The sequence below is a fragment of the Chelonoidis abingdonii genome, chromosome 2 (assembly GCF_003597395.2).
Source record: "Chelonoidis abingdonii isolate Lonesome George chromosome 2, CheloAbing_2.0, whole genome shotgun sequence".
Taxonomy (NCBI): Eukaryota; Metazoa; Chordata; order Testudines; family Testudinidae; genus Chelonoidis; species Chelonoidis abingdonii.
Genome location: NC_133770.1, coordinates 74,362,373 through 74,387,809, shown reverse-complemented (window position 1 = coordinate 74,387,809; position 25,437 = coordinate 74,362,373). Strand labels below are relative to the sequence as shown.

General features: G+C 44.2%; 1 protein-coding gene across 2 annotated transcripts in view; it reads right to left on the bottom strand.

Moving 5' to 3' along the window:
• Positions 1-3,280: 3,280 nt before the first annotated feature.
• LOC116825289 (ubiquitin-conjugating enzyme E2 E2) overlaps positions 3,281-25,437 on the bottom strand; it is a 330,842-nt gene continuing 308,685 nt past the window's right edge. For both annotated transcript variants that reach the window (XM_032781177.2, XM_032781178.2), the window contains one exon: positions 3,281-7,100. In XM_032781177.2, coding sequence (XP_032637068.1) covers positions 7,003-7,100 — 98 coding nt within the window. In that variant the 3' untranslated portion in view covers positions 3,281-7,002. The remainder of the gene's footprint in view (positions 7,101-25,437) is intronic.

Genomic DNA, 25,437 nt, shown 5'->3' with positions numbered 1-25,437 from the left:
CTGGAAAAAAGTCAAAGTCAAAGAACAGCCATGTAAGGACCTGATTCTGCAAAAAACAAACACATACTTCACTTTATGCACTGTATGTACTTGTTTGTAAAGTTAACCAAATGTATAAGGGCTTTGCTGGCATGAGGTCTAAGAATTTAGGTTCACAGCTTGCCATTGGATCTGCTTGGGTAGCCCCTTATACCCACAAAGGCCCCTATTAATTTCAGACAGGATCTGCACAGAGGTGAGGGACCATCTGCATAGATCCTCTTTCTAGATCAGGGTCTTTTACTGCGGCTCAGGAGAAAGGCCTCACAAACTGATTTTTGTTAAACTCTGCTTCACTGTACCAAAGGAGCTGAGTTAAAAAACTGAGACTAATTCTAACAAGTACTTCTATATTAGTCAGATGGAAGTAAACCTTGTTTACCTCACATGATCATAATAAGCCTTCCCCTTTCTCCGTAGTAATTTAGAAATGCTGGGCAGTACTGCCAATCCATGATCACATGTGGCTATTTTATTCCAAACCACCACAGACTCTTAGAGCATTTCTGGACTGTTTAAAATTAGCAGGTTTTTTGCATTCACAAACCTCTAAAATAAAATATAGATTCATTGTCCAGTTCAAAAAGATTTTAACAGTGGACTTAGGGAAACCAGGTAATGCAGGAGATTGGTAATGGGCTTCTGGAGTTTTTCACTGGACTTTACTTGTTTAGGTTTGGAGTCTAGGTCCGTTACACATTGGTCTGTTGTTACCATCTGAAAGCTGTTTTGTAGCCTAAACAAGATGAAGTTGTGCTAGGAGGTTTCAGTCCAGTTCCTATGGCCCTAATTGTATGAACACTCTGGTTATGTCTACGTTAGGAGCACTTTACCAGTGTGGGAATTCTCCTTATACTATAAGTGTGCCTGCAGCTTATATTGAGAACACTGCTTTTGTCGTCATAGCTTATCTTCTCCTCTTCCCCCACAGCACCAGGTGAAATAAGCTATACTGGTAAAAGAATAAGTGCCAGTTTAACTACATCTACACTATGGGCTTTTGCCAACCCAGCTGTCAGTCAGGGATCACAGCTCTTCACGCCCCAGACTGACAGAGTGATGGTGGCAGAAGTCTGTGGTGTAGGTAATACACATACATGTTTAATATAAAGCTCAGCGTATGCATAAGCATTCACAGGATCAGGCCTTTAGTGGCAATCTCAGCACAGAGGCAAAGCACTGAATGGGACTGAAGCAGCAACTGAACTAGCCTATAGGGAGTCCGTTCAAGTCTATGAGGCTGAGACTCACTGATGGAACAACAAAAGATTTCTAAACCCTGCACTATTCATTTAGTATCTTCCATTAGAACTTAATTCACTTTAATATATTATACTTTTCCATCAGTGTCTAGATAAAAGCCTGAGATTTCTCCTTCTCTGGGTAGGGCCCAGAATTCTACTCCCACGTTCACTCTGTGGGCTAGAATCAGGTGGAACCATTATAAAGACAACAGCTAAAAGCTTCAAGTCTAGTACTCAGTGAAAGTGGTGGCTCTTCCCCAAACCTGGGTCTTGGATAGAGGATGGTGCTGAGGCATGGACACTTGTTGAAGGGCTGTGAGGCAGGAGATGAGGGATCATTTGTGGAAGGAGGCACTTAAAGGGCAGGAGTTGGGCACTGAAGAGCTCAGGAAGTGACATTTTTATTTCTTCCAAACTTTTCCAAAAATAGTTTAGCTGCCTTTTAACTAGGAGGAGCTGAAGGTTTTTCCAATTAGCCGGTGGAATAACTTTTATGACTTAGCTCTTGTCTTTGGGAAACTAACATTTTAATAACTTTTTTCCTTACTAACTCAATGGAGCTACTCAAGTGCATGAAGTTACTCATGGATGTAAATATTTGCAGGATTAAGGCCTCACTAGGTCATAGCTTAGGGTGACCAGATGTCCCGATTTTATAGGGACAGTCCTGATTTGTGGGTCTTCTTCTTACATAGGCTTCTATTACTTCCCCACCCCACCCTGATTTTTCACATTTGCTGTCTGGTCACCCTATCACTGCTCCAAGAATCTGATGGAAGTGAAGGTGCCATTACATATTTTACTAACATGCTGGGTAGTGCTGCACAGGAGTTGGCTCCATAGTGAACAGCCCTTTATTTCTGTTTCAGATGATTTGTGACTGTAAGGTGACTTTTGCTATTTATTGTACTGATTGAGGTGAATTTAGTATTCTTACATTGGGATTCATAAATGTTAAATTTTCTACTGATGCTTTGCTGTTTTCAGTCTCTCCCCACTAGTTTCAGTCCTTTTTTAAAATTAGTAAATGCTACATCGTCAACTACTATTGGACCTTTACTGCCTACTTTTTTCTGTATTGCTTGAAATTACTATGTGTCATATGAGGGCCACATTTCTAAGGCTCCTCTAAAATAAAGGCCAGAGAATTCTGAAGCCCTCCAGGTAATTACTCTTGTCCACTTTTTATTGACAGGAGTAATTTTAACAACATCTCCAGACTACTGACATATCATATAAAAATGTCTCAGAGGAAGCCAATTACGGATTTAACTCCTGCTCCTGCAATGAAATGTGTGTAGGCAGACCCCTGCGCTCACACCCAGCTCTAACAACTTCAGTGAGGTTTTACGTGGGGATAAGCATCTGTCTTCATACAACTCATTGCAGGATTGGGACCATGTTGCAGGATTTTCTTTGCATTAACGTCATTCTGCTAAATAACAGCCATTGTTCAAAGTTATATAACTTTAGAACTGCTACAGTCTAGAGAGCAAGTATATATTTAGACAATTTTAGGCAGTGTCATGGTGGTTTTGAATGACATACTGGGGAAGGGAGATATATTTCATTAAAAATATTAATGGAAACCAAAATTATCTTTTAAAATATAATCAGCACAGGTCTGATTTACTATGACAAAAGATCCTGCTTGTCCTTTGAAGACAAAACAATATGTCTGGGACAAGTGCACATGTTGCCTATGCTCACTCTCTGCTTTATAGTCATTTTCCACTCATTTGCCAGGCTCCTGAAAAAAGAAACTATCTGTGTTTTTTTGATACTTCTAATGGTATATCTGGCATGAGGACAACACCTCTAGAATTGTGCGGAGTGAAGGTTCCCAAGCTGTGCTCTATGGACCACTCGAGCTCCACAGTGCACTTGGCTGGTGAGATGTGGAGAACTGGCTGGTCCCATGGTGTCTACTCTCCTCCTTGTTTACAGCGAAGAGAAACAGGCCAGATGGAATGAGGAAGTGAAATGAAGAGCTAAAGTAGACAGCGTGACTAATTTATTTAAAAAAGAACAAAGTATTTGTCACACCAAAAACAGCGAAAGTTACATAAATATTTTCCTAATATTGCTTTTCAATGTCAGTAATTACCATGGTTGCCATGGGGATGTTATGCAACTCCCAAGAGGAATGGTGGTCTGCAAAGCAATCTCTCTGTTAAGATGCAGTACACACTGGAGTTAAGAGCTCAAGAACCAGCAGCAGAATGCCCCTTGGTTGTAAGATTTCATAAATCCTGACAAAACTGATCTGGTTTTAAGTTACACTATGAATTTGAAATACACCAAAGACGCCAATAGGTGTTCTGAGATCTAGCTAAAGTGGGGGAGGTTTCTGGCTACACTTAAAAATCAAAATCAGATTAGTTTTTCCTGGTTTGGTATTTTGCTTTTGCTTGGCCAGGATCCTCCCCTCACCATGCTACTTTCTTCTGGGATGAGAGAGGACGGTACTCTTCTATTCTGCTCACCTCTGTTGTTTTCAGCTGTGGTGGCTGGTTAGATGTCAGAGAAGTCTTGATCCTATAGTACTGCAGTCTCTAGCATGTGAAATCCAGAGAGCAATCAGGCAGCAGTAACAGAACGGCAAGGAGGATTCCTTTGCAGGTCCTACTGCTGCAGAGAGGCAGATTAGACAGATGGCCAGTTCCTCAGAAGATACATTTTGAGGAATTAGAGAAAGGGAGATGGTACCTATCAACTGGCCACCCCTAATAAATGGAGATGAGAGGGAAAGGTCAGTTGGCTTTCCCCACAGAAAGAAAAGGGCTCGGGCTGTAGGGAAAATGATTTTTGCAGTAGCATGTAGGGGCCCCAGTCTCCACACTGGGCACTGTACAAATATAGACAATCCTTTCCCCAAGGAGTTTATAATCTAACTATAAAACAAGACACAACAGATAGGAACATTAAACAGATACAAGGTAACAAAAACTGGTCTCATGAAAAACAGTGGTGCCAGCCCAATAGCACCATTATTTAGGCAGCATATCAGAGGAGAGTTTTATAGAGAGACCTGAAAGGAGAACAACGAGGTGTCCTTGAATATGTTTATGGGGAGCTCATCCCATGCTCGAGAGATAGCAGAAGAAAAAACAGTGAGTTTTGTTGACTATGTAACAAAACTAATTTTGCTAGGTTCACGTGGCTTCATACAACAACTTCAGTTTGATTTTTTTGGGGGGTATGGATGAACCTGAACTGCAAGCAAAATTTTGGAGAGATGATGAAACTCTTGCAAATTCCAACCAGTAGATTTTCACTCTGCCCCAATAAATATAACGCAGGGTGCATAGATGACTGGAGACATTGCACAAGTGGATTAATATCCTTAGTGCAAAGTGCTACCTCCATAATTATTTCCTCTTAGTCCTTTTCCTCTTGAGGCTTGACCACAACCTCCTATTCTCCTGTCATCAGGATTCAAATGACATTAAAACCAAGACGTAGCTGTTATATCCAGGAGTTTAAATTGACCTGGAATATTAGCAGCAGGTGAGTGGCTCATGTCATATTTTTGTTTGTGAACTTTTTTCCTTTTTTCAGTTAATTTAAAAGAAAAGAGTTGTGGAGAAACCAACTACAGATAATGAATCTTGTCTCGACTAGCAAGTCCAGGTAGTAACAGACTACTCCAGTAGACCAGTTTACTTCTCTTAAAATTAGGAGGCTTTTGCCTAATGTTATTCAAAACCACACACATATTTATTTTAAACAGATAAAATGCCAAACACACACAGTGGTGAATCTACAATGTTTCAAGGTCTCAGACATATATTACAAAATAGAACAGATTGAGATTATTTCTATAGACCTACCAGTAGCCAAATTATTATAAAGGTATAAGTATATAAATATTTCCATGGCTCTGACAGATTAGATTTCTTTGACATGGTACAGTACATCTTGATTATGCTTTGTAGTTCTCTAATAATAGATTTAAACTGTAAATGGATTTAGGGAATTTTTTTAAAAACATTAACAAAAGGTGGATGAATGTACAATAAATATTAAAGCAGGACAGAAAACAATGCAGGCTTTTTAATTTAAAAAAAGTGACATTCCAATTTAAAAATCTGATAATATACTTTCCACTACACACAAGTACTTGTTAATATACAGTTTCATACTATTTATTAAACATATAATAGGTAGGTCACTTGATACAACCCACTTTCCTCCCCCTATCAACTGACCCCTATCCTGGCAATATAGCTATGAGCCGTGAGACTACCAGACTCAGACAATATTAGTGTCTCATAAATGTAGATACTGAGCTCCAAAGACTTTAACAGTTGTTTCATAGGAGAGAGAAATGCATGCAGCATCTGTAATGTTTAATTAAGGAGACAGGGATTTTCCAGGATGCCTTTGAAACACAAAGAGCATTTAGAATCAGCATCAGAGTATATATTTTCCAAATCACAACACCCACATGTTTCCTTAGCTGAGTAGAAATTTTCCTTCTATGGCTGCATACCTAAAATTAGCCTGAAGGTCAAATCTGAATAGAAATACCCTTGCCATGGGACGTGCTGGGAATGATTGGTGCAGTGGGCTCAATTTTGCTGTTGACAACCTTGATTTAATTTTTTAAAAATAACAGTTGCTTTTACAATTACAAGAGCCTGGGGAAAGGAAAAATGAGCCCTGCTGCACAAAATCGTCAGCCCATAATCTACTTTCATTGTGGGGCTATTTTTGTAACTAGCTGTTTTAACTATTACAATCAAGATGGATGTAGAAAAGAAGATCTATAGGAGGTTTCAGGGTAGCTGGGCACCAGTAAGTAAGAGGGTAGCTTTTTTTACTATATTAAAAAAAAAAAGCTTATATTGAAGCTAGAGTTTATTGAGAAATTCTACATTTTAAGAAACTTATTGTCAAGGAGAAATTAAAAGTTCAGGACTAAACATAATGGCTTAACTTGCAATGGTATTATGCAAGTTTAATTGCATGCAGAGCTATACCATTTACACTCTACAAAAAGCAAAAGCACTGTCTTACAAAAAGTGCATTTATCAGCCACAGTGTTTTATTGGGTGCTTTAATAATACAAGTGTACATCAACTGATCCACAGTCAAAAGTGGCAGGTCCCTAAGAAATTTACAAGCACTTTTTTTTTTTTTTAAAGTAAATCAAAATACATATTCTTTTGTTCAACCCAATAGCCTTCTGTGTGGGAAACAGAAGGCTAGTGATAAACACAGTCTTAGTAATGCACAGTGATTCTTGATTTTAAGCTTTTATACAAAACTTGTTCCCAGTAGCATGCACCCACCATTAAAGACTTCAGTACAAAAAAATAACCCTAAACACTACATTTAAGTAGAAACGAGATATAATTCTGAATTTGTTTGTTTTCCCAAAGACCACATGAAAGGAAAAAAACCACACATCAATACAAAGCTTTGGGACAAAGCTCTATACTATTACAGATCCAACATTCTTTGCACTGATAACCAAAATTCCCTGTCTACATTTGAGGGAAGCAACTTTCAAGTTAACAGAATGAAAAACCAAAACCAAAACAAACAAACAAAGAACCAAATACAAATAAAAACAGAAAGGAAGGAAGGAAGGAACCTTTTGTCACAAAATTGTTCAAAATTTAATAAAAAATAAGAACAAAGGGGAGGGAAGGGCTATTGATGCACTTAGTGAATGTGCTTGCACAGGTCCAGCATGTTCTATAGTAGATTCCTATGTAGCATATCTCTTGGTCCACTGTCTTGCCATTCTGTCATGCTCTGCTCTGTTAGTCATATACTGAGTGGCAATACTTCCAACCAGGGGGTCAGCTGAAAAGAAAACAAAACCATGAAATACTTGTCAGCCTTTGAAGGACTGTCTGCTACAGCTGGAGTCCAACATAATGTTGTTAAAACCAGCTCAATTAAGCTCTGACAGGCTTAATCTGAAGAACAAGGTGCATTTATGTACGCTTTTCCATTTTAAAAGCACATCTGCATATAGGGAGAAATAATCAAGAGGATGTGGGGTGTTTTTTAGCTGTGTGATTATCAATAAATTGCTGGGGTATACATGATTGAAACAGGGCCTTTTTTTTAAATTACACTTCATAGCTCTTAAAATAAATGTTTCATTATTATTTCAAGACAACAGTTACATAGAATATTTCACAATTCAGATAATTCACATGACAAGAAGTTTATTTATGACCTCCAGCTCCTGCACATCTCTCCCCTTCCCCCCATCCATGCTGCAAATACCAAACAATTATGGTGAGCACCAATCCCATTATCATGTGGAAGGGAGTGTATGAAAGAGTGTAAGGATTTATTTTTTTTTTACTTTTAATAGCATAAAAATAATTTAAGAATTTGAGCAATACACACAGTTTCCATAGGAATTAGATAAACCTAAAAGTCTTGGTATTGTTGGTTTATGTGGGCTTTTTGCATGTCTGGGAACTCGTCATGTGGCCAAAATAATGCATGATCTGGTCTTCCTGTGGTACTTTCACTGTCCCCCCAAAAAGAAATATCAGAGGAGACCAGATCTCACGTAATACTGGCTCCATAAATGGCTCCTCGAAGCATTAAACAAACCAACCACCCAACCAATCTCTGGGAGAGCGAAGGGAAATCCCACAACCAAGTTCATACACACCTCTCTAGGAACGGCTGTACTTAACCAACATTTCTCCCTTTCAGGCAATAATATTTTGTCATTTAAAATCAGGTACAAATCTACTGACAGATTTTTTCTTTTTCTGGGCTAGTATGTGTTCTTCCTGTTTCTGGTGGAGCAGTGAGTCTCTCTATTACACCTTCACACCTCACAGGCTCTACAGAATGGATACCATATTTCAGGCCCAGAAACAACACATATGACTCCTATTACAACCAGTTAATACTGCTTTTTAATTGGTTGGAGATGATGCTGTTTGGCAACGTGAGTCACATTGCTGGTGATCTGAGTAAAGTGCTTCCATAGAACTTCTAACCTACATCACTCTGAGGACCAAAAGCCAGGTCTTTTGCATGGCAGAAGAATTCTAATTAGAGGTCAACATCAGCATAAGTTATTTTGGGTTAGCTAGATATGGTTAGATTGGGTTATTTCCAGTGTTTGTAAATAACCTAATGAAAAATATCTGTGGTGCTGTGGTTAGTATTCTGAGGACAGGAGTCTTTGTTCCTAGATTCAGTCTCTCCAAGCTAACAAAGAGGGACAACACTGTGAATGCTGCATGCTCAGTCGCTTGGGTCCCTTGAGTCGCTTGGGTCCCCTCAGTTGCTTGAGAATACGCACGTGCTTAACTTTAATATCCGGAGTATTTCCATTATGGAACAAATGAGGGTAGAAAAGTTAAACGTGTACATTTGTGTTTGTGGGATCAGGGGCTAAAACAGAAAACGCATGATTTCACATGATAATGGCCTATCTACTTGATCCAGGAGTGGCACTGGTTGGTACCAAGCATTCTTGCCAAAGATGAGTCACCATAACCCAAAGCCTGAAGGGGCCTTTCTCAAGACTCCAGAAGAAAAGAAGAGCATTATGGTAACAAGAAGGAAATTAAAACAACAAAAATAGCAACTGCATTGAAAATTGCAACTTTCTAGGCCCATCGACCCTGCTCCCATTGAAGTCTATAGCAACTTCCTATTGACTTCAGTGGTGTGAGATCACATCCTTCATGTGCATAATGAAACAACTTTGCAATGCTATGAATTGAATTAACTGCGCTTGGTATATGAAGTGTGTCATCTTCAAATAAGTAAACCTGTATTTTAATCATAACCCAAATCAATTATGAAATGAATGAATACCAACAAACACAGACATACTGTAAAATGAAATACAAATAACTATGTTAAAATAAATTGAGGAGGCACACATGCCATTAGTAGCAAGAAAATATGAGTTGAGTGTCTTAACTCTCACTGTTGTATAACATATTTATCCTTCACTGGGTCTGTCCTATCACCAGAAGTTATAACATTACTGTGGGAGGGTAGGCTGCCATGGAGGGTAATAGAGCCTAGTGCAGGGGTCAGCAACCTTTCAGAATCGGTGTGCTGAGTCTTCATTTATTCACTCTAATTTAAGGTTTTGCATGCCAGTAATACATGTTAACGTTTTTAGAAGATCTCTTTCTATAAGGCTACAATATATAACTAAACTATTGTTGTATGTAAAGTAAATCAGTTTTTTTAAATATTTAAGAAGCTTCATTTAAAATTAAATTAAAATGCAGAGTTCCCTGGATCAATGGCCAGGACCTGGGCAATGTGAGTTCCACTGAAAATCAGCTTGTGTGCCGCCTTTGGCACGTGTGCCATAGGTTGCCTACCCCTGGCCTAGTGATTAGCCAATCCTGTCACCTAGCCTCAGATGTTAAGGGTTTGGAAGGTTCCTGACATAGAGACTTAAGAGTCCTGGGAACAGATGGTGCTTCTTGCAGGGAGGGCCAGTCAACACTCCCCTCTCATCCCATCAAGTAGGAAGGAAGTGTGAGGAGGGGACCAGTATAAATGCTGCCTCCTCCCTCACACCAGAGAGGCACTGACAGGAGAAGGCTAGTCTGGGGTTTGGTCCTGCCTTGAGCAGGGGGTTGGACTAGATGACCTCCGGAGGTCCCTTCCAACCCTAATAATCTATATTTTACTGAACTCCCAGATTGGAAGACTAATTGGAGAGAGTGTTTGGGTGAAAGGAGCCAGCAAAAAGCTTTACAGCTGGGAAAGAGGCCAGAGACACAAACCCCAGCTCCAGAAAGAGGGCTGAGGGAAGTGCCTGCTTGAGGGAGGGGAAGGCGACTAACCTAAGGCAAAGAGGCCTGAGACACAACCCCAGCCCCAGAGAGAGAGCTGAGGGAGGAACTGGTGTTCAAAAGAAGGAAATACCGGTTACTCTAAGGCAAGGGGTTTTGGATACAACCTCAGTCCCAGGAAACGGGCTGAGGGAGAACTCCCGTTTAAAGGAGAGAAATGCTGATTGTTTTAAGGATAGAAGCAGAGAAAGCTTGTAGCAGTACAATCCAGCTGCTGTGGGGAGGAGCTGAGACTGGCTTTTCGGAAATGCCTCCGTAGCTGGTCTCAGGAGAAGCTGTGAGGAACCACAAAATCCTGATGGAGGCAACAGAATCTGCAGATCTTGTGAAGATGCTGATGAGTGAGGTAAAGATATGAGCAGCACAGGGAAAATGATGGCGGGATTGGAGGACTGGCTCTTAGGTGCCTAAAAAGGGTCCCTGGGCAAAAAATCAGAGGAGGGGGTGGGCCTGGGTTTCCCTACTGCTCCCCCAGACTTAGAGGAGAAGTATCGGTGTTGAGAATAAAGGAATCCCAGAGTGGCAAGTGCCAGATGGAGATGGGCTTGAAGGCCTTTAGATTTTGTGTTCCCTTTTTAACCTCCGAAAGGGGAATGCATTGAGCAGTGACCTTGCTGGGGGGTTAGGCCACATACAATGACAGTCTGTTGTGGCACCAGAACAAATAACGAGGTGCTAGACTGACAGAACCCCTGCAACTCCACTCCTAGACACTAGAGGAGCCACTTTCTGAGAAGCATGACTACAGCTACATATACAGAGTTGGCCAAATTCTGCCAAGACTTACTCCCTGTGTAAAGGAGGCAGTGCTGTGCTGCCTGAATTGAAACTATTGTCGCATGCAGTGTAGTTGTAACTGTGTCAGTCCCAGGATATTAGAGGGACCAGGTGGGTGAGGTGATATCTTCTATTGGCCCAATTTCTGTTGGTGAGAGAGATGAGCTTTGGAGCTCTTCTTTTTTCCCAGACCCGAAGAAGAGCTCTGTGTGGCTTGAAACCTTGTCTCTCTCACCAACGGAAGTTGGGCCACTAGAAGATACTACTTCTCCCACTCTGTTTCTTGAAAACCTTGTGGCAGCTTTAATGCTCAGTCGTATCTTTTTTATTGAGATTGTAAACTGTTTGGGGCTGGCCCAGGACTGTCTCTTACTATGTTTGTATAGCATCTAGCACAATGGGAGCCTAGTCTTGGCAGGGACATCTAGGTAGTACAGTAATACAAATGGTGTGTGGGGGGGAATATTCCCTCTCCTTTCCTTGCACATCTCAGCAAGTGCTAAGCACAATCTGGTTCCAAGATGGCATTATTCAGGCAAATTAAAGGATTAAAATATTTATCCCATGCTCCGTAAAGACCATGTACTTTTTCCACATTTTCTTTTCACATCACTGTAAAACTGATTCTTATTTTCCATATGTAAACATCTGCATTTATTTCACACAGTAGAAATTTGTTTATATAAGAAACTACTTTTTTTAGTAGTGGTGTAATTCATTAGTTACACCAGAATTCATTTTAGAAATCAAGTGGGAGTGTGTCCAAACAATGAAAAATAGTGGATCAAAATGTAAAAGTAATGCACAGTTTTGGTCTGATCAGGAGAACTTATGAAATACATTAAAAGGACAAACGCAATAAATAATAACAAATTAAACTACACTTCATGAGAAGCTGAGGAAAAACCAGAACAAAGAATTATTATTTACAAAAAATATCACATAAAAATCAAGCCAAGCCAAAATACTGGCCTTAAAAATAAACACATACAAATTATGGTTAAGGTACCGAGCAGTTTACTGTTTATAATAAGTTAAGAAGGAGGGACCTGATCCTGCAAACACATATACACAGGTGGCCCTATCTCAAAGGACTACCAATGAGAACATGGTGACTTCTGTGCATAGGTATTTGCAGTATTGGGTCCTTACTGTTCGTGAAAGTAAGTGTTGGTTTAAGACAGCATGTACAGCTACCCCAGATAGCATGGCTAATGCAGCGTAATCCTGACCTGTAACATCCCTGCCAGGGCAGTAATGAGACTCTCGAGCAGAGATTACCAACTGTACTAAATTATGGGGTGGGTTTGTGATGGACATAAATATTGATTGCAGTGAAACCATATTATGCCTAACTCAGGATTTCACCAGCACAGTAGATGCTGGCGACTAGGACACATATTATCAGTTTATAGAAAAAGTTGGTGCAACTCCAGCGACTTCAGACTTTGGCCCCAGCAACCTGATAATTTACTATCGCATGAAGTCCACAACTCATAGATTTAAAAATCAATTGCCTGGTGTACTTAGCATGCTGAAGTAAAGCTTATTATACAATATCAGGACTGAAGTGATTCCAAGTGAAGTCAGAGTAAAGAGGCCAGCAGGTAAAGCATTATGCTTTATGGTATCAGATGGATTCCATGCAATAGCATCATCCTATGGTAAAAATAAACAGACCAATAGATCCTGCTGTTGCAAAATCAGTGGACAACAGCAGTCTTCTGCACCTCAGATAAGGCTGTGGTCATGTAACAGAATTTGCAATATATTGTTTCGGACTGCGGATACACAATATGCAAGATTTTGTAAAGGTTAAAGAGAACAATGTAACTGCAACTGAATTTAGTACCAGAGTGATTCAAAACCAGGACAGCAACAGGGTGGGGGAAGGGCAGCAGGGGTCCCCACTTGGCCATAGACCCTACCTAGTGGGAGAGATCTGGACCAGTTCTGGTCTCTCTGGTGGGAGAGGTAGAGTAGGGGGGGAGAGGTCTTGGCTAGTCTCTATCTTACCTGGCTCCCTGCTTCCTAGAACCTCAGGCTGCCATCTCTGAAAACTGCCTTCTCTACCTCTTTCTCTTCCTGGCCTGTGCTACCTGGCAGTTAATCTGGGCACCCTCCATCCTCCTTAGGAAATTCTTTTTCTGCCCATGCTCGAAATACATGGGAAAGGATAAAATTCCATGATGTAGTTCATGGATAGTGGCAACCAATGGAGCCAACGTTTGAAGGAGTTTCGTGGTTCATTAGCAATAGACCTGTGGCTGACGGCTTTCTAAATGTGGGAAGAATTATGTAATTCTCATGTTGCACTGGAATTCATTTCACTGCACTTTAGTTTTAACTGCTGTGCATAGCTTAACATGACTTGATGGGCCGATCTACAATGACTTGCCATGTTCTTTTGCAGCACACTTAACAGGATTTCAAAATGTGTTCCTCATGTCTGTAGTGAGGCTAATCAAATTTACAGTCCAATTCTAGTCTGATTCCCCCTTTTCAAGGGAGTTTACGTACTGAGGACTTGGATGAATCCAGGTTTGGTCGTTACAAAATTTCAGCTTTGTTTAATGCTAGTTATAATGCTTTATCATTCACAAGACAGACTATAATTCTTCCTTAAAACTACATTTCCCCCAAATAAATGAAATTTATTACTATGCTATATTTTAATGTGATTGTATTTTTGCAGCTAATTTCAAGTCAGCAAATAACAATTTCAGAGCAGAACTCAGCTCTTGGGCTTTTGAGTATTGTTTTAAGAACACAGCAAACATACTTCAATGAAATAAAAAAATGGAGATAGTGTATCTCCTCCATCAGCCATGTGATGTGCAATGAAATCCCAATTTCTGGTGTCAGAGTGGTTAAAGGAACACCAATTTAGGCTTAATATGTTTGTTTGTTGTACATAAAATAGTTTTTACAATACCTAAATATTTCCATTATATTTAAAATTTCAGTGGGGGAAATATCTGATGCAGCGAGTTACTAGAGTACCAGAAAAGGGTTCGAGAACATTTACTGACGCTAACACACACAGACCTGTGAAAAAATCTCAGAATCCAATCAATTGAATAATAAAAATATCTTTTAAAAAATATTATTTAGGATCTGGAAAAGCCAGTCCCTGCAGCTGAAGAGGCATAACAAAAGTGGCAGAATTTTAGGGGCTGGATCACTGCCACTTAATGAAAGGTCTTATTCTGCCTCTTGAGCTACAAACTCTTAAGATACAAGCTGAAATCCCACTGTATAGGATCTATAGATCTTCTAGTGCAGAAGAGTTACTGGGGGGAGTGGGAAGTAACACTTGACTAGTCTCTTTTCATTGTTCAGTTTGAGTGAAATGCAAAAAAAGTAAATAGAAGGCATAAATAAAAGTAAATAAGTGTTTTCAATATTTGGACATTATATATATGATTTGTAACATAACAGTTACCAACCTGAGGCCTATGGACCACTAGAGAGCCACAGAATATTTGCTGGTGGCCTGTGGAGAAGTGAAGGGTCACATGGTCCTTACTTTCTTCCAACTATTCCCTGTACTACTTGCTGCACGTCAGAGCAACTGCTGTATTTGCCATAGGGATGTCTTGCAGTTGTGAACAGGAAGGGAGATAGGCTTAATGATCCTGGGTGTGAATGAGCCACAAGACAGTATCTCTTAAGATGTGATCCATACTACGAAAAAGTTGGGGATCTTTGTTTTAAACTCCTTTAGGCACAGTCAAGGTCCTAAGTAGGATGGGTACACTGGAATAATTCTTCCTACATAGTGATTAGGCAGTATACAGGTGACTGTTGTCAGTGGCTAAAAATAAAAGTAACAACAGCTGTATTTTGGTTGGTAATATTAATGCAAATACCTGTATAGGATGGTATATATTCCTATATTGATTTGCAGTAAAAGACGGTTACTCACCTTTGTAACTGTTGTTCTTCGAGATGTGTTGCTCATATCCATTCCAGTTAGGTGTGCGCGCGCCGCGTGCACGTTCGTCGGAGAAACTTTTACCCTAGCAACACTCGGTGGGCTGGCAACTCGCCCCCTGGAGTGGCACCACTATGGTGCCTGATATATACCCCTGCCGACCCAACCGCTCCTCAGTTCCTTCTTGCTGGCTACTCCGACAGTGGGGAAGGAGGGTGGGTGTGGAATGGATATGAGCAACACATCTCGAACAACAGTTACAAAAGCGTAGTAACCGTCTATCTCTTCGAGTGCTTGCTGTCATATCCATTCCAGTTAGGTGATTCCCAAGCCTTATGTAGGCGGTGGGGTCGGAGTGAAAAATGGCAGAATGGTAAAACTGCGGAGCCAAGGCCTGCAGTATCTCTTGACTGTTGAACCAGAGCATTAATGCGAAGCAAGGGTATGGACCGACGACCATGGAGCTGCGCGATAGATCTCGTGGTAGGTACACGAGTTAGCAGGCGTGGCAGATGAAGCCTGAGCCCTGGTAGAACGCATGGTGATGTGGCTTGGGGAACTGTGAGCCAAATCATAACAAGTGCGGGTGCACGTCATCACCCCTAAGATGAGATCCAGTCTGAGAGGAAACAGGTAGGCCTTTCCTTCGACTGCTACTGCGACCGAGAGTTGGGGCGTGTTACAAAATGGTTTTGTCCGCTCAACATAAAAGCGAGCGCTCTACAGATGTCCAGGAGTGCAACTTGTAGTCCCCGTCACGTTGAGTGTGGTAACATGAAGGGCCGAAACCACCTTTAGGGAGGAAAGCCGGGTGTGGAGTAACTGCACCTTGTCTTTGTAAACATAAAGTATGGTGGAACCACCATAAGAGCCCTGAGCTCGAAGACTCATCTGGCCGATGTAATGGCTACGAGGAAGCTGTCTTCAAGACAGGTATAGCAGCGAGCAGGTCACTAACGGTCGAATGGAGGAGACATAAGTCTGGTTAAACCCAGGTTGAGGTTGCAGATTGGGGCTGGCGGCGTACCTAAGGGTGTATGCGCTCCAAGACCTTGAGGAATCCCCGAAACCATAGAGTGTGAGAACACAGAACGACCACCTTAGCCTGGATGGAAGGTAGAGATGGCTACCCAAGTGTACCTTGGCGAACACCGCTAGGCCTTGCTGTTGCAGGCCGGAGGTAGTCCAAAATAGAGGGATCGAGACCCCTACCCAGCAGGAGTATGATTTAAGCGTTTCGCACCTGTAGGAGAGATGCTTCCACCTGGCCAGGTACGTTGACCAGGTGGAAGGCATCCTGCACCCTGATAGTCACGTAGGAGCCACACTGTGAGGGTGAAGAAACTGCAGGTCCAGGAGGCGAAGTCTGCCGTGGTCCTGAGATACGAGCCTGGGTGGAGTGGCAGGGTAATTGGGCAGGCTATTGACAGGCCGAGCAATGTGGCGTATTAGTGCTGCCTGGAACACGCGCTGGACGGATCATGATGATGTGCACTCTGCTCCTGCGAAGTTTGAGCAGGACCAATGAGCGTTGTGTAGGGGGAACGGCGGAAGGCAAAGGTGTTGACCCTTCCACGGCATGAGGAACAGCGTCCGAGATCGGTCCCGGGGAGAGACCTTAGAAGGAGTAGACCTCGGACATTTCCCGTTCTCGCGCGGTAAGCGAACAGGTCCATATGTGGGGAAAAAAACCCCCCCACTTCTGGCTTGCACAAATGCATCACATAGGCAGGGCGACCACTCATGAGACAGGAAAACCCTGCTGAGTCGAATTGCCAAGAGAAGGATGCTACCAGAATTTATCGAGTGGGCTATGCAAAAGTCCAGAGATGGATGGACCACCTGACAAAAGGAGAGGACCATGTCCCTCCCAGGTGTCTATGTAGTACATGGCCGTTGTGCTGGCTGTAAACACTGAGACGCTATGGCCTCGCAGCTGCTGCTGGAACCCCTGGCACGCCAGGCAGACTGCTTTCATCTTTGACACTGATGTGGAACGCCAGCCCCTGAGAAGACCAAAGGCCTTAAGCTCGAAGGTTACTGAGGTGAGCACCTGAGCTGAGAGATGACGCCTCCATCATCAGGGTACAGTGAGGGCTGGGGCAGAATGAGCAGCATCCCTTCCCACACCAGGGAGGGAGTTAGCCACCTTCTAGGGAGCCTAGGATGCTCAGGGAATGGTGACTATGGTGACCATTGGCCACTATCCGCGGTACGCCGATTTGAGTCAAACTTGGAGATGACAGAGGCAGAGCTTAGCGTGTTTGGTTACAAACTAGCAAGAAGCCGTGGGACCGGGAGACCGAGACCAAGTGGGAACCAGAGTGGATGCTTCCGTAGTGACCATGCAGGACTAGACATGTGAATAGGTCCTTGACGATGGCCCACACGCTGAGTGACTTGTGTCTTGGAGTCTCCTCAGATAAGCCAATCGCCCAGATATGGAAACGCATATCCCGACGTCGGCGGAGGTGGGTGGCGACTACGGCCACACACTCGGTTTAATGCCTGTGGGGCTGGTAGAAAGCCAAAACAGCAGGACCGTAAACTGGAAGTACCGACGTGTTTGCTAGAAAGCGGAGGTATCTCCTGTGTGGAGGGAAGATGGCAATGTGAAAGTACGCGTCCTTCATACTTGAGGCGGCATACCAGCCTCCAGGATCTAAGGACAGGATAATGGTTCCCAGGGATGCCATGCGGAACTTCAACCTTACACATAAACTGGTTGAGTCCTCGTAGGTGTAGGATAGCTCTGAGATCTCCGTACGAGTCGGGGATTAGGGAATAGTTGCCCCCTTCGTCCATTGGCGTCTGCGCCTCTTGTAAGAGGAAATTGCGCCCAGAGAGGAGTCCCTGAAGAGGGACGGGGTTGAACAAATGGAGGTGGCACCCAAACTCCACCCATGTGCAGGGGATCGCGAACTGAAGTTAACTGGGACCACGCCAAGAGGAAGTAGGAGTGGTAAGCCGCTTGTAACCGTACTGCCGCCCTCGGGCGCACCTTTGAAAGTTCGTCTTTGGTCCCCGATCGTGATTGTGAGGGGCCTCGATCTGGCCCTCTAGGGTCCTGACGGTCGTCTGCGACCACCTCAGTCGCTCCGACTGCCAAAGCCCGATCTGTGGCTAGGCACAGAGTGTGGTGGTTGTGGCTGGGATGAAAGGCCTGCGTTAGGTCATCGGCGTATGGCATGCCCGAGAGAGAGCTCATTAGGAACCTTGTTGGCCTCCAGCTTTGGTAGCCTGGGGTTGATATTTCACCGCAAGAGGCCTTTACCAACAAATGGTATGTTGTGAAATACCGGAGGTTTGAAACTGGAAGCCATGAAGATGCTCCTCATGGTAACGAGGCCTGAAACAGAAGCTCTAGCCGCTTTTTCCCTTCCTCCAAGAGGGCAGTTGAACTCATTGGCCGGATCTTGGATGAAGAACGCTCATAATATTATCCCCCGTTATCCAGATGTTATGGTATAGGGCTAAGCAGGGGCTTATTTATTTGCCATGCAGGGCTATTAAGAGCTTCCAGAATACACCTTGCGGACTGAGTAGGGTCATTCGCCTAGCCCCCTTCAATTTTGGGGCTGGTGCCTGTTGGCCATGCCGTTCCTTTTCTTGACCAACTGAATGACTAGTGCAGGAGGAGGACGGACAGACCAGTAGTCGTACCTCCATAGAGGATCAGCATTCGCCTGGATGGTCCGAATAAACGGGTAGGGCCCCTCTAGCGGGGCAACCGGCGATAGAATGTCCACTACCGGGTCCCCTACCTTTGGGACCTCCTAGCAGCTGGAGGTCCGCATTGAGTGCTACCCTCCATAGGAGGGCCTGATGGGCTCTCAGGTTGTTGATGGGACACACCAGAATCGCGGTCCTGAGCATAAGAGTTGTCCGCGTGGGAAGACACTGATGTGTGTCTGGATGGCCATGGAGGTGCTGAAAGATCATGGCAGAGAGATCTGACTCTACCAGACCTTGCCCAACATGGCACCTGGGACCGGTACCCGCAAGGCGCACTGGTACCTGGAACGAGATCCGACCTGCGACCAGAGCGGTGCTGGGAGGTCGACCGAGATCTCGAAGGTTGGAGCGGCTACAGAGTCACAGTGCCTGTAGCGGTGCTGGAGCCGGAACGGTGCCGGGATTATCGGGTTGGTGAACGGGACACCGAACCTGTGCGGCGAGTGCGACTGGTGCCGAGGAGAGCAGCGTCGGGACTGCAAGTGGCGTCGAAGCAGGAGTGCCGACGGAACTTGGACCGTCTGCGGGACCGTGATCATGAACGTGCTGGCTCTGCGCTGCCGACAGAGGTCGTATCAAGAGCGCTTGCCAAGAGACTGTATTACCCGCTACCGCATGCCGGGGGTTCAGGCAGCATCCACTCTGTCACGGCAACGAGATCCCTCGTTGTTGGAAATGTCTCCAGCGTGGAGGAACAGTAAGCTCGACCACAGGGTGTACCGGGAGACTGTCAGGCACTGGATTCGACGGCCCTTGTGGGACCGGGATCGACGGGTGCTGACGTCAACCAAGTGCCTCAGCAGGTGTCGGTGCCGGGCGATCCGGCTTAGACAGCTCTCTGCCGCGCGTGCCAGTTTGCACGGGAGCAGTAGGAGCAGGAAGCTCGACCACGGCTGCGCCGGGGATCAGTCAGGCACTGGATTCGACGGCCCTTGTGGGACTGGGATCGACGGTGCCGACCGTTGTCGTGCCACGGCAGGTGTCGGTGACGGGCGATGCATCTTAGATGAGCTCTGGCTGTGGTGCCATGCCACGGAGCAGCAGGAGCAGGAAGCTCACACGGTGCGTTGCGGCGGAGCAGTCAGGCACTGAATTCAACGGCCCTTGTGGACGGGATCGACGCGTTGCGACGTGGTCGTGCCGTGGCAGGCTGTCGGTTTGCCGGAGCGATCCGACTTAGGCGAGCCTCTAGCTGCATGTGCAGTTGCAATGGAAGAGCAGCTGGAGCAGGAAGCTCAACCACGGTGCGTGCCGCCGGAGCGGTGCAGGCACTGGATTCAACGGCCCTTGTGGGACGGGATCGACCGATGCCGACGTTGTGTCGGTTTTTTGCTTGCGGCAGTGTCGGTGCCGGGCGATCTGACTTAGGCGAGCTCTCTGGCTGCGTGCAGTTGGCATGGAAGCAGCAGGAGCAGGAGGCTCAACCACGGCCCATGCTGGGGAGCAGGCAGGCACTGGAATTCGACGGCCCCTGCGGGGACCGGAATCAATGGTGCCGGCGTCCTACAGTGCCTCTGCAGGTGTTGGTGCCTGGCGTTCCGAGCGTAAACGAGCTCTCTGGCTTTGCGGTGCAGTTGGCACAGAAGCAGCAGGAGCAGGGAGCTCAACCACAGCACGTGCCGGGGAGCTGTTGGCACTGGCAACAAGAGGAGTTGTGGCTTTCTCAACCCCATGGGACCGAGTCGACGTTGGTGCCCGTAACGGCCGGTGCCGGCGGGTCCGGCAGGGTGCCGAGGAGGCGCGCTTCTGTCCGCCGAGTGGCCAGCGCTCGGTGCGAAGGTGGAGGGAAACAGAAAGGGCCGCTCAATTTTGTTCTCGCTTAAACGCCTTGCAAATGGGGCACTTAGCTGTGAAATACATCCCCCAAGGACACCGTAAACAGGAGTCGTGTGGATCTCCTGTCAGCAACGGCCGGAGCCGGCCAAGCACGGACTAAGAACCGGTGAGCCGGGCATGGGCTCTGCACCGGTTGCGGGGGGGCTACTCCCGAACCCCGCCTAACTATGGTTTAAACTAACTATGCTAGCAAAGAAAAAACACATAAGTATAGAGATAAATATATATATAAAGGATTATAACTATATATCTAAATACACAACGAACTACAGTAGCTAAGGGAAGCAGAGGTCAGCTAAGCTGCGCTCCACTGTTCCAGACGACCGACACAGCGCGTAAGAAAGAACTATGAGGAGCGGTTGGGTCGGCAGGGGGTATAGGTATCAGGCATCATAAAGTGGCGCCACTCCAGGGGGCGACCTTCCCCGGCCCACCGAGTGTTGCTAGGGTAAAAGTTTCTCCGACGAACGTGCACGCGGCGCGCGCACACCTAACTGGAATGGATATGAGCAAGCACTCGAAGAAGAATGTCCAATTTTTCAAAGGTGATTAGTGTGTGGTTAGTGCCATGAAACTCCAGCATTTATGCATGTTCATATTTACCTACGTTTGAAAAACTGCCCTCAAAAGTCTTAATAAAACAACGTGATTTCTTAAGATTCAACATGATTAAAAGGAAACTGCAAATGCAGATCATTCACCGGAACACCAGTTCACTTAAGAGCAAATGAAGTAGATAATGCTGATAGTTTAACACACACCAAAAATATATCCGTGTCCTTAAGCTTATAATTAAAAAATGTACAATGTGGTTCTTTAATTAAACCCTGTGTGTTTCTTAGGGCATCAGGGCTTGTATTATAATAGGAAAAAACTGACAGCAAAAAGGAAACAAAAACTATTTGGCCCAGGTCCACAAAGGGACTTAGGCATTGTGAAGCTCACTGTTACAACACATAACTTGTAGGTGCCTAAAAAAATCACAGGAACAACAAAATGATTCACAAAGCCTGAGTTAGGTGCCTACACTCCCTATACAATGAATGGGGAGAGACAAGTGCCTAAAAATGCAATCCACAAAAGAAAGTATGCTAGACAGAGAACCACCTATGCCAGCCAATAGGAGATACCATTGAGGGGGGTATGTGCTAAGTCCCGCCCCCTTACAGAGATAGGTGCCTAACTCTGGCTGCAGGGATGCACCTCTCTCTGCTAGCAATCCATGAACCGTGAGTCAGGCTGCCTCACTCTACACAAAACAGCCTAGAGGGGGAGGAGGTGGGGTCCACCTTAAACTCTTAGCAACTTTCTACGTAAAAGTGCTTGGGGGGGGGGAGGAGAGGGAGAGAGAGAGAATGACACTGTAGCCTAGTGGTTAGGGCACCCACGAGGGAGACCCAAGGTCCAGTCCTCCTGCTCTAATGACTCTTTGGCTGCTGAGAAGTGGGAGACCACTGTTCAAATCCTTTCTCCCCCTCAGGCAGAGGGGGGAATTGAACCTGCATTTGCCAGATGAGTGTGTAACCACTAAAAGTTAAAAACAAGTACCATCATCTCTTCATCTAGCTAGATTTTGAATGGGACCCAATCCAGTAGGTAGCTCAAAGTATACCTACTGGATCAGGCCTGCATATGAGTGACTTAGAGAAGCACCTATCTTCCTCTGGGGCTTAGGTAGGAGATTGGTATCTGCATGCCTAGACTGAGGCAGTAGTGCACTTGCCCAAAGGCAGAAACTTAGGTGCCTAAGTAACTTTTACAGCAAAAATGTAGGCTCCCAGTAAGCTCAGGCACCCAAATGGCAGCCAAGGGGGAATTTTGCAGATCACAGTGGAGCCTAAAACTGGGACTTATGTGCCCAGGTACCTTTGTAGATCTTGGCCTTTGGGACTTGCTGCACTATACATGCGTTTGGACAACTTAATACTCTGGGAACAAGGGGTTAAGAGAAGAAAAATGATTTGTTCTCTGATGGGAAATATCTTGCCTCAGGGTTTCCAGTGCATATCGCCTGTTATAAACTTAAATTCCTAGAGCTACAAGTCAAAGCTACCAGGTGTCTTGCGATGGATAATGAGGTGTATGAAGTACATCATAGTATCCATCAGTAAACATACAGGAGCAGCATTTCCTAACCTTTGTGGGGAGACTGGACAGTCAACACGGATCTCTTCTCCTACTATTATTAATTATGTACATGTGAGCAATTCCTTGGAGGTGGCACACTGAGCTATAGCACTAACATTTTAACTTTGGAAATCTGTGCTACTATTGTAGGGTGTAAGTGAAAATGAGTTTAATTTAGCACTAAACCCCATTTTTGCTACAATCAGATTAGCCACACAGATGGGTATCTGATCAATAGATGCTCAGGACTGGAATAGCAGAGCTGATGAAGGTCAGGATGAAGAGCAGTAGCAGACGTGATGAAATGTATACATTGGTGTCTATGCTACAGGATGAAGTGCAATTCATTTTTCATTTTCATAAGGTCTAAATCAGCTTACAAATAGTGTAACTTCTTTATATATACATCTATCCATTTACTGAACCTAACTCTTTGGAAAGACTACTGCAGAGAGATACTGCTATCAAATAACCTAATATTTTACAAGGGAAGTGGGACTTAGAACAAATAAATTATGTGGTAAAAATAAACGAATAGCTATTTATGTACAAAAAACAACAACAACACATTCTAGAAAACTGTTCAATGTTTCCTAAAAGAGGACACTAAGAACAAGCTATCTTTTAAAATATAAATGTGAAAATATAAGCACAGTAGCAAGATAACTGAGCATATCAAGATAACTCAGAATATTTTTGAATATTAACTGCATGGCAGTTGAAGCAGCAAAGACAATATGTGAAGAACCTACTGTAAATTATACTGGTGTAAAACCAGAGTAATTCCCCTGAAGTCAATGGAGTTATTCTGGATGTACACTGTTATAATTTACAGTTGAAATAGGTCCTTCCTGTCTTAAAAGAGGGTGGGGAGAATTAACCCGTCAGATTAGCCTGGCCAAATTTAGATTCTTGTTGCAACAGAATGGTAATGTATTTAGGCATCAATGCTTTGTTAAACTATCGATTGTGCTTGATGTGATTGCCTGAGAGCACATGTATCTCATAGGTGGAACCAACTGGAGGCTGGCTACCATTGTTGACATGGATTTGATAAAGTGGCAATAATATGACCTTCAAAGGACATCACCCCTGAATAATAATGAAAAATAAGTAAGACAGCAACTTTTATCCTCAGAGTACTAAGTGAAGGGTGTATCAGAAACAGGAGCTTGAAGACGGTATAAAAAATGAGTAATACACCTGTCAAAAACTTTGCCTGTGAGAAACTTGCATTTGTAAGACTCAAACAGCTCAAGAAGCGTTTATCATCAGAGATAATCTGGTGCTTAGGGTATTAGCTGCAGGCCAGGTTTCAATTCCTTGCTCTGCCAAAGACTTCCTGCAGGACCCTGGGCAAGCCATTTAGCCATCTCCATCTGTAAAATAGGGATAATACCTCCCTACCTCACATTGTGAGGACAAGTAGGTTAAAAATGTGAGTTGCTCAGATACTATGGTAATGGGGGCCATATAAACACCATAGATAGATCACTGTAGGTATCTCAGTGATATTCCTGGGATAGAGCAGGCTTTACTTTAAAGAAAGTTTCAATGCATTAGAACTTTGAGTACTACATATTAGGCAGAAATTGATCTGCTTTCTAGGGGTTCATATAAAGGTTGAAACAACAGCCAGCTAGGTACTAAAGAATATACATCCCAGCATATGTGACATGATGCTGATGTACAAACTGATCTTCTGGAGGATTAAGTTCATTGTGTATGAACATAAGTGAGCTCTGCAACCCAATTTGAACACATCTGTCATTCAAACGCTCTGAATAGGAGGAAGTGCAAAATTCTTTTCTCTAGACTTGCTGTCAAGGAACCTGGATGCATGTTTCCCAAAGCCACAGACTGGTGTGATATGAGGCTGCCTCGTATGAAGATATTCTAGAAAGAAAGTGTATTATTAGGCTTGATGTTATTAATATGGTTCTTAAACAAAACTGCTGTTTTTCCGAGTGTTCTGCCAAGGCCAAATAGTTCTTGTTTCTTGTTTTAAGAAAGTAGGGTTTTGACCAGAGGTGGTGCTAGCCCACTGAGGGCCCTAAACAGGAATATTTTTGGTCTGTCCCCCACTACATACTAAAAAAAGTGAATGGGGGTCCCCTTAAGCTGCCTGGGGCCATACAGCTATTGCTTATTCTGTTTATTCCTAGTGCCAGCGCTGGTTTTGACTCAGCAGTGTATCGCAGGGCTTCTATAAATTCCAGTTGTTGACTGGTGGTTAGCTGGGATTTATACTCTGGGAGTGTGTACTCTGGGTACGGGGATCCCTTGAAGACCCGTCCTTCATTAAAGGAGAGCATGCATCCATTCACAGTATAAGTATGCTGGAACAATTTCAAGTTCTAGAATAGTATCCAATGCCTTGATATCTGGATGCCTCACATCCATTAGAACAACAAATCTATTAGCAAAATATCAGCATTTCCTAATGAACTCAACAAGACCATCACGCCTATTCCTGTTACTAAAAACAGTACAGAAGACAATCAAAAGCTTTACTGGACAGACACTTCTTACACTGCACTTGAAGCCTGTCAAACTAAGGCTCTGTTGGGCCACGCCAGAGAACAGGTTGCAGTAGTCTGGATTTGCCTTAAGGAGAAGAAAATTTAAGCGGAGAACAGCAGAAATGGAAAAAGACAGTTACTCACCTTTGTAACTGTTGTTCTTCGAGATGTGTTGCTCATATCCATTCCAGTTAGGAGTGCGTGCGCCACGTGCATGTTCGTCAGAGAAACTTTTACCCTAGCAACACTCGGTGGGCCGGCAGGTCGCCCCCTGGAGTGGCGCCACTATGGTGCCTGATATATACGCCTGCCGACCCAACTGCTCCCCAGTTCCTTCTTGCCGGCTACTCCGACAGTGGGGAAGGAAGGCGGGTGTGGAATGGATATGAGCAACACATCTC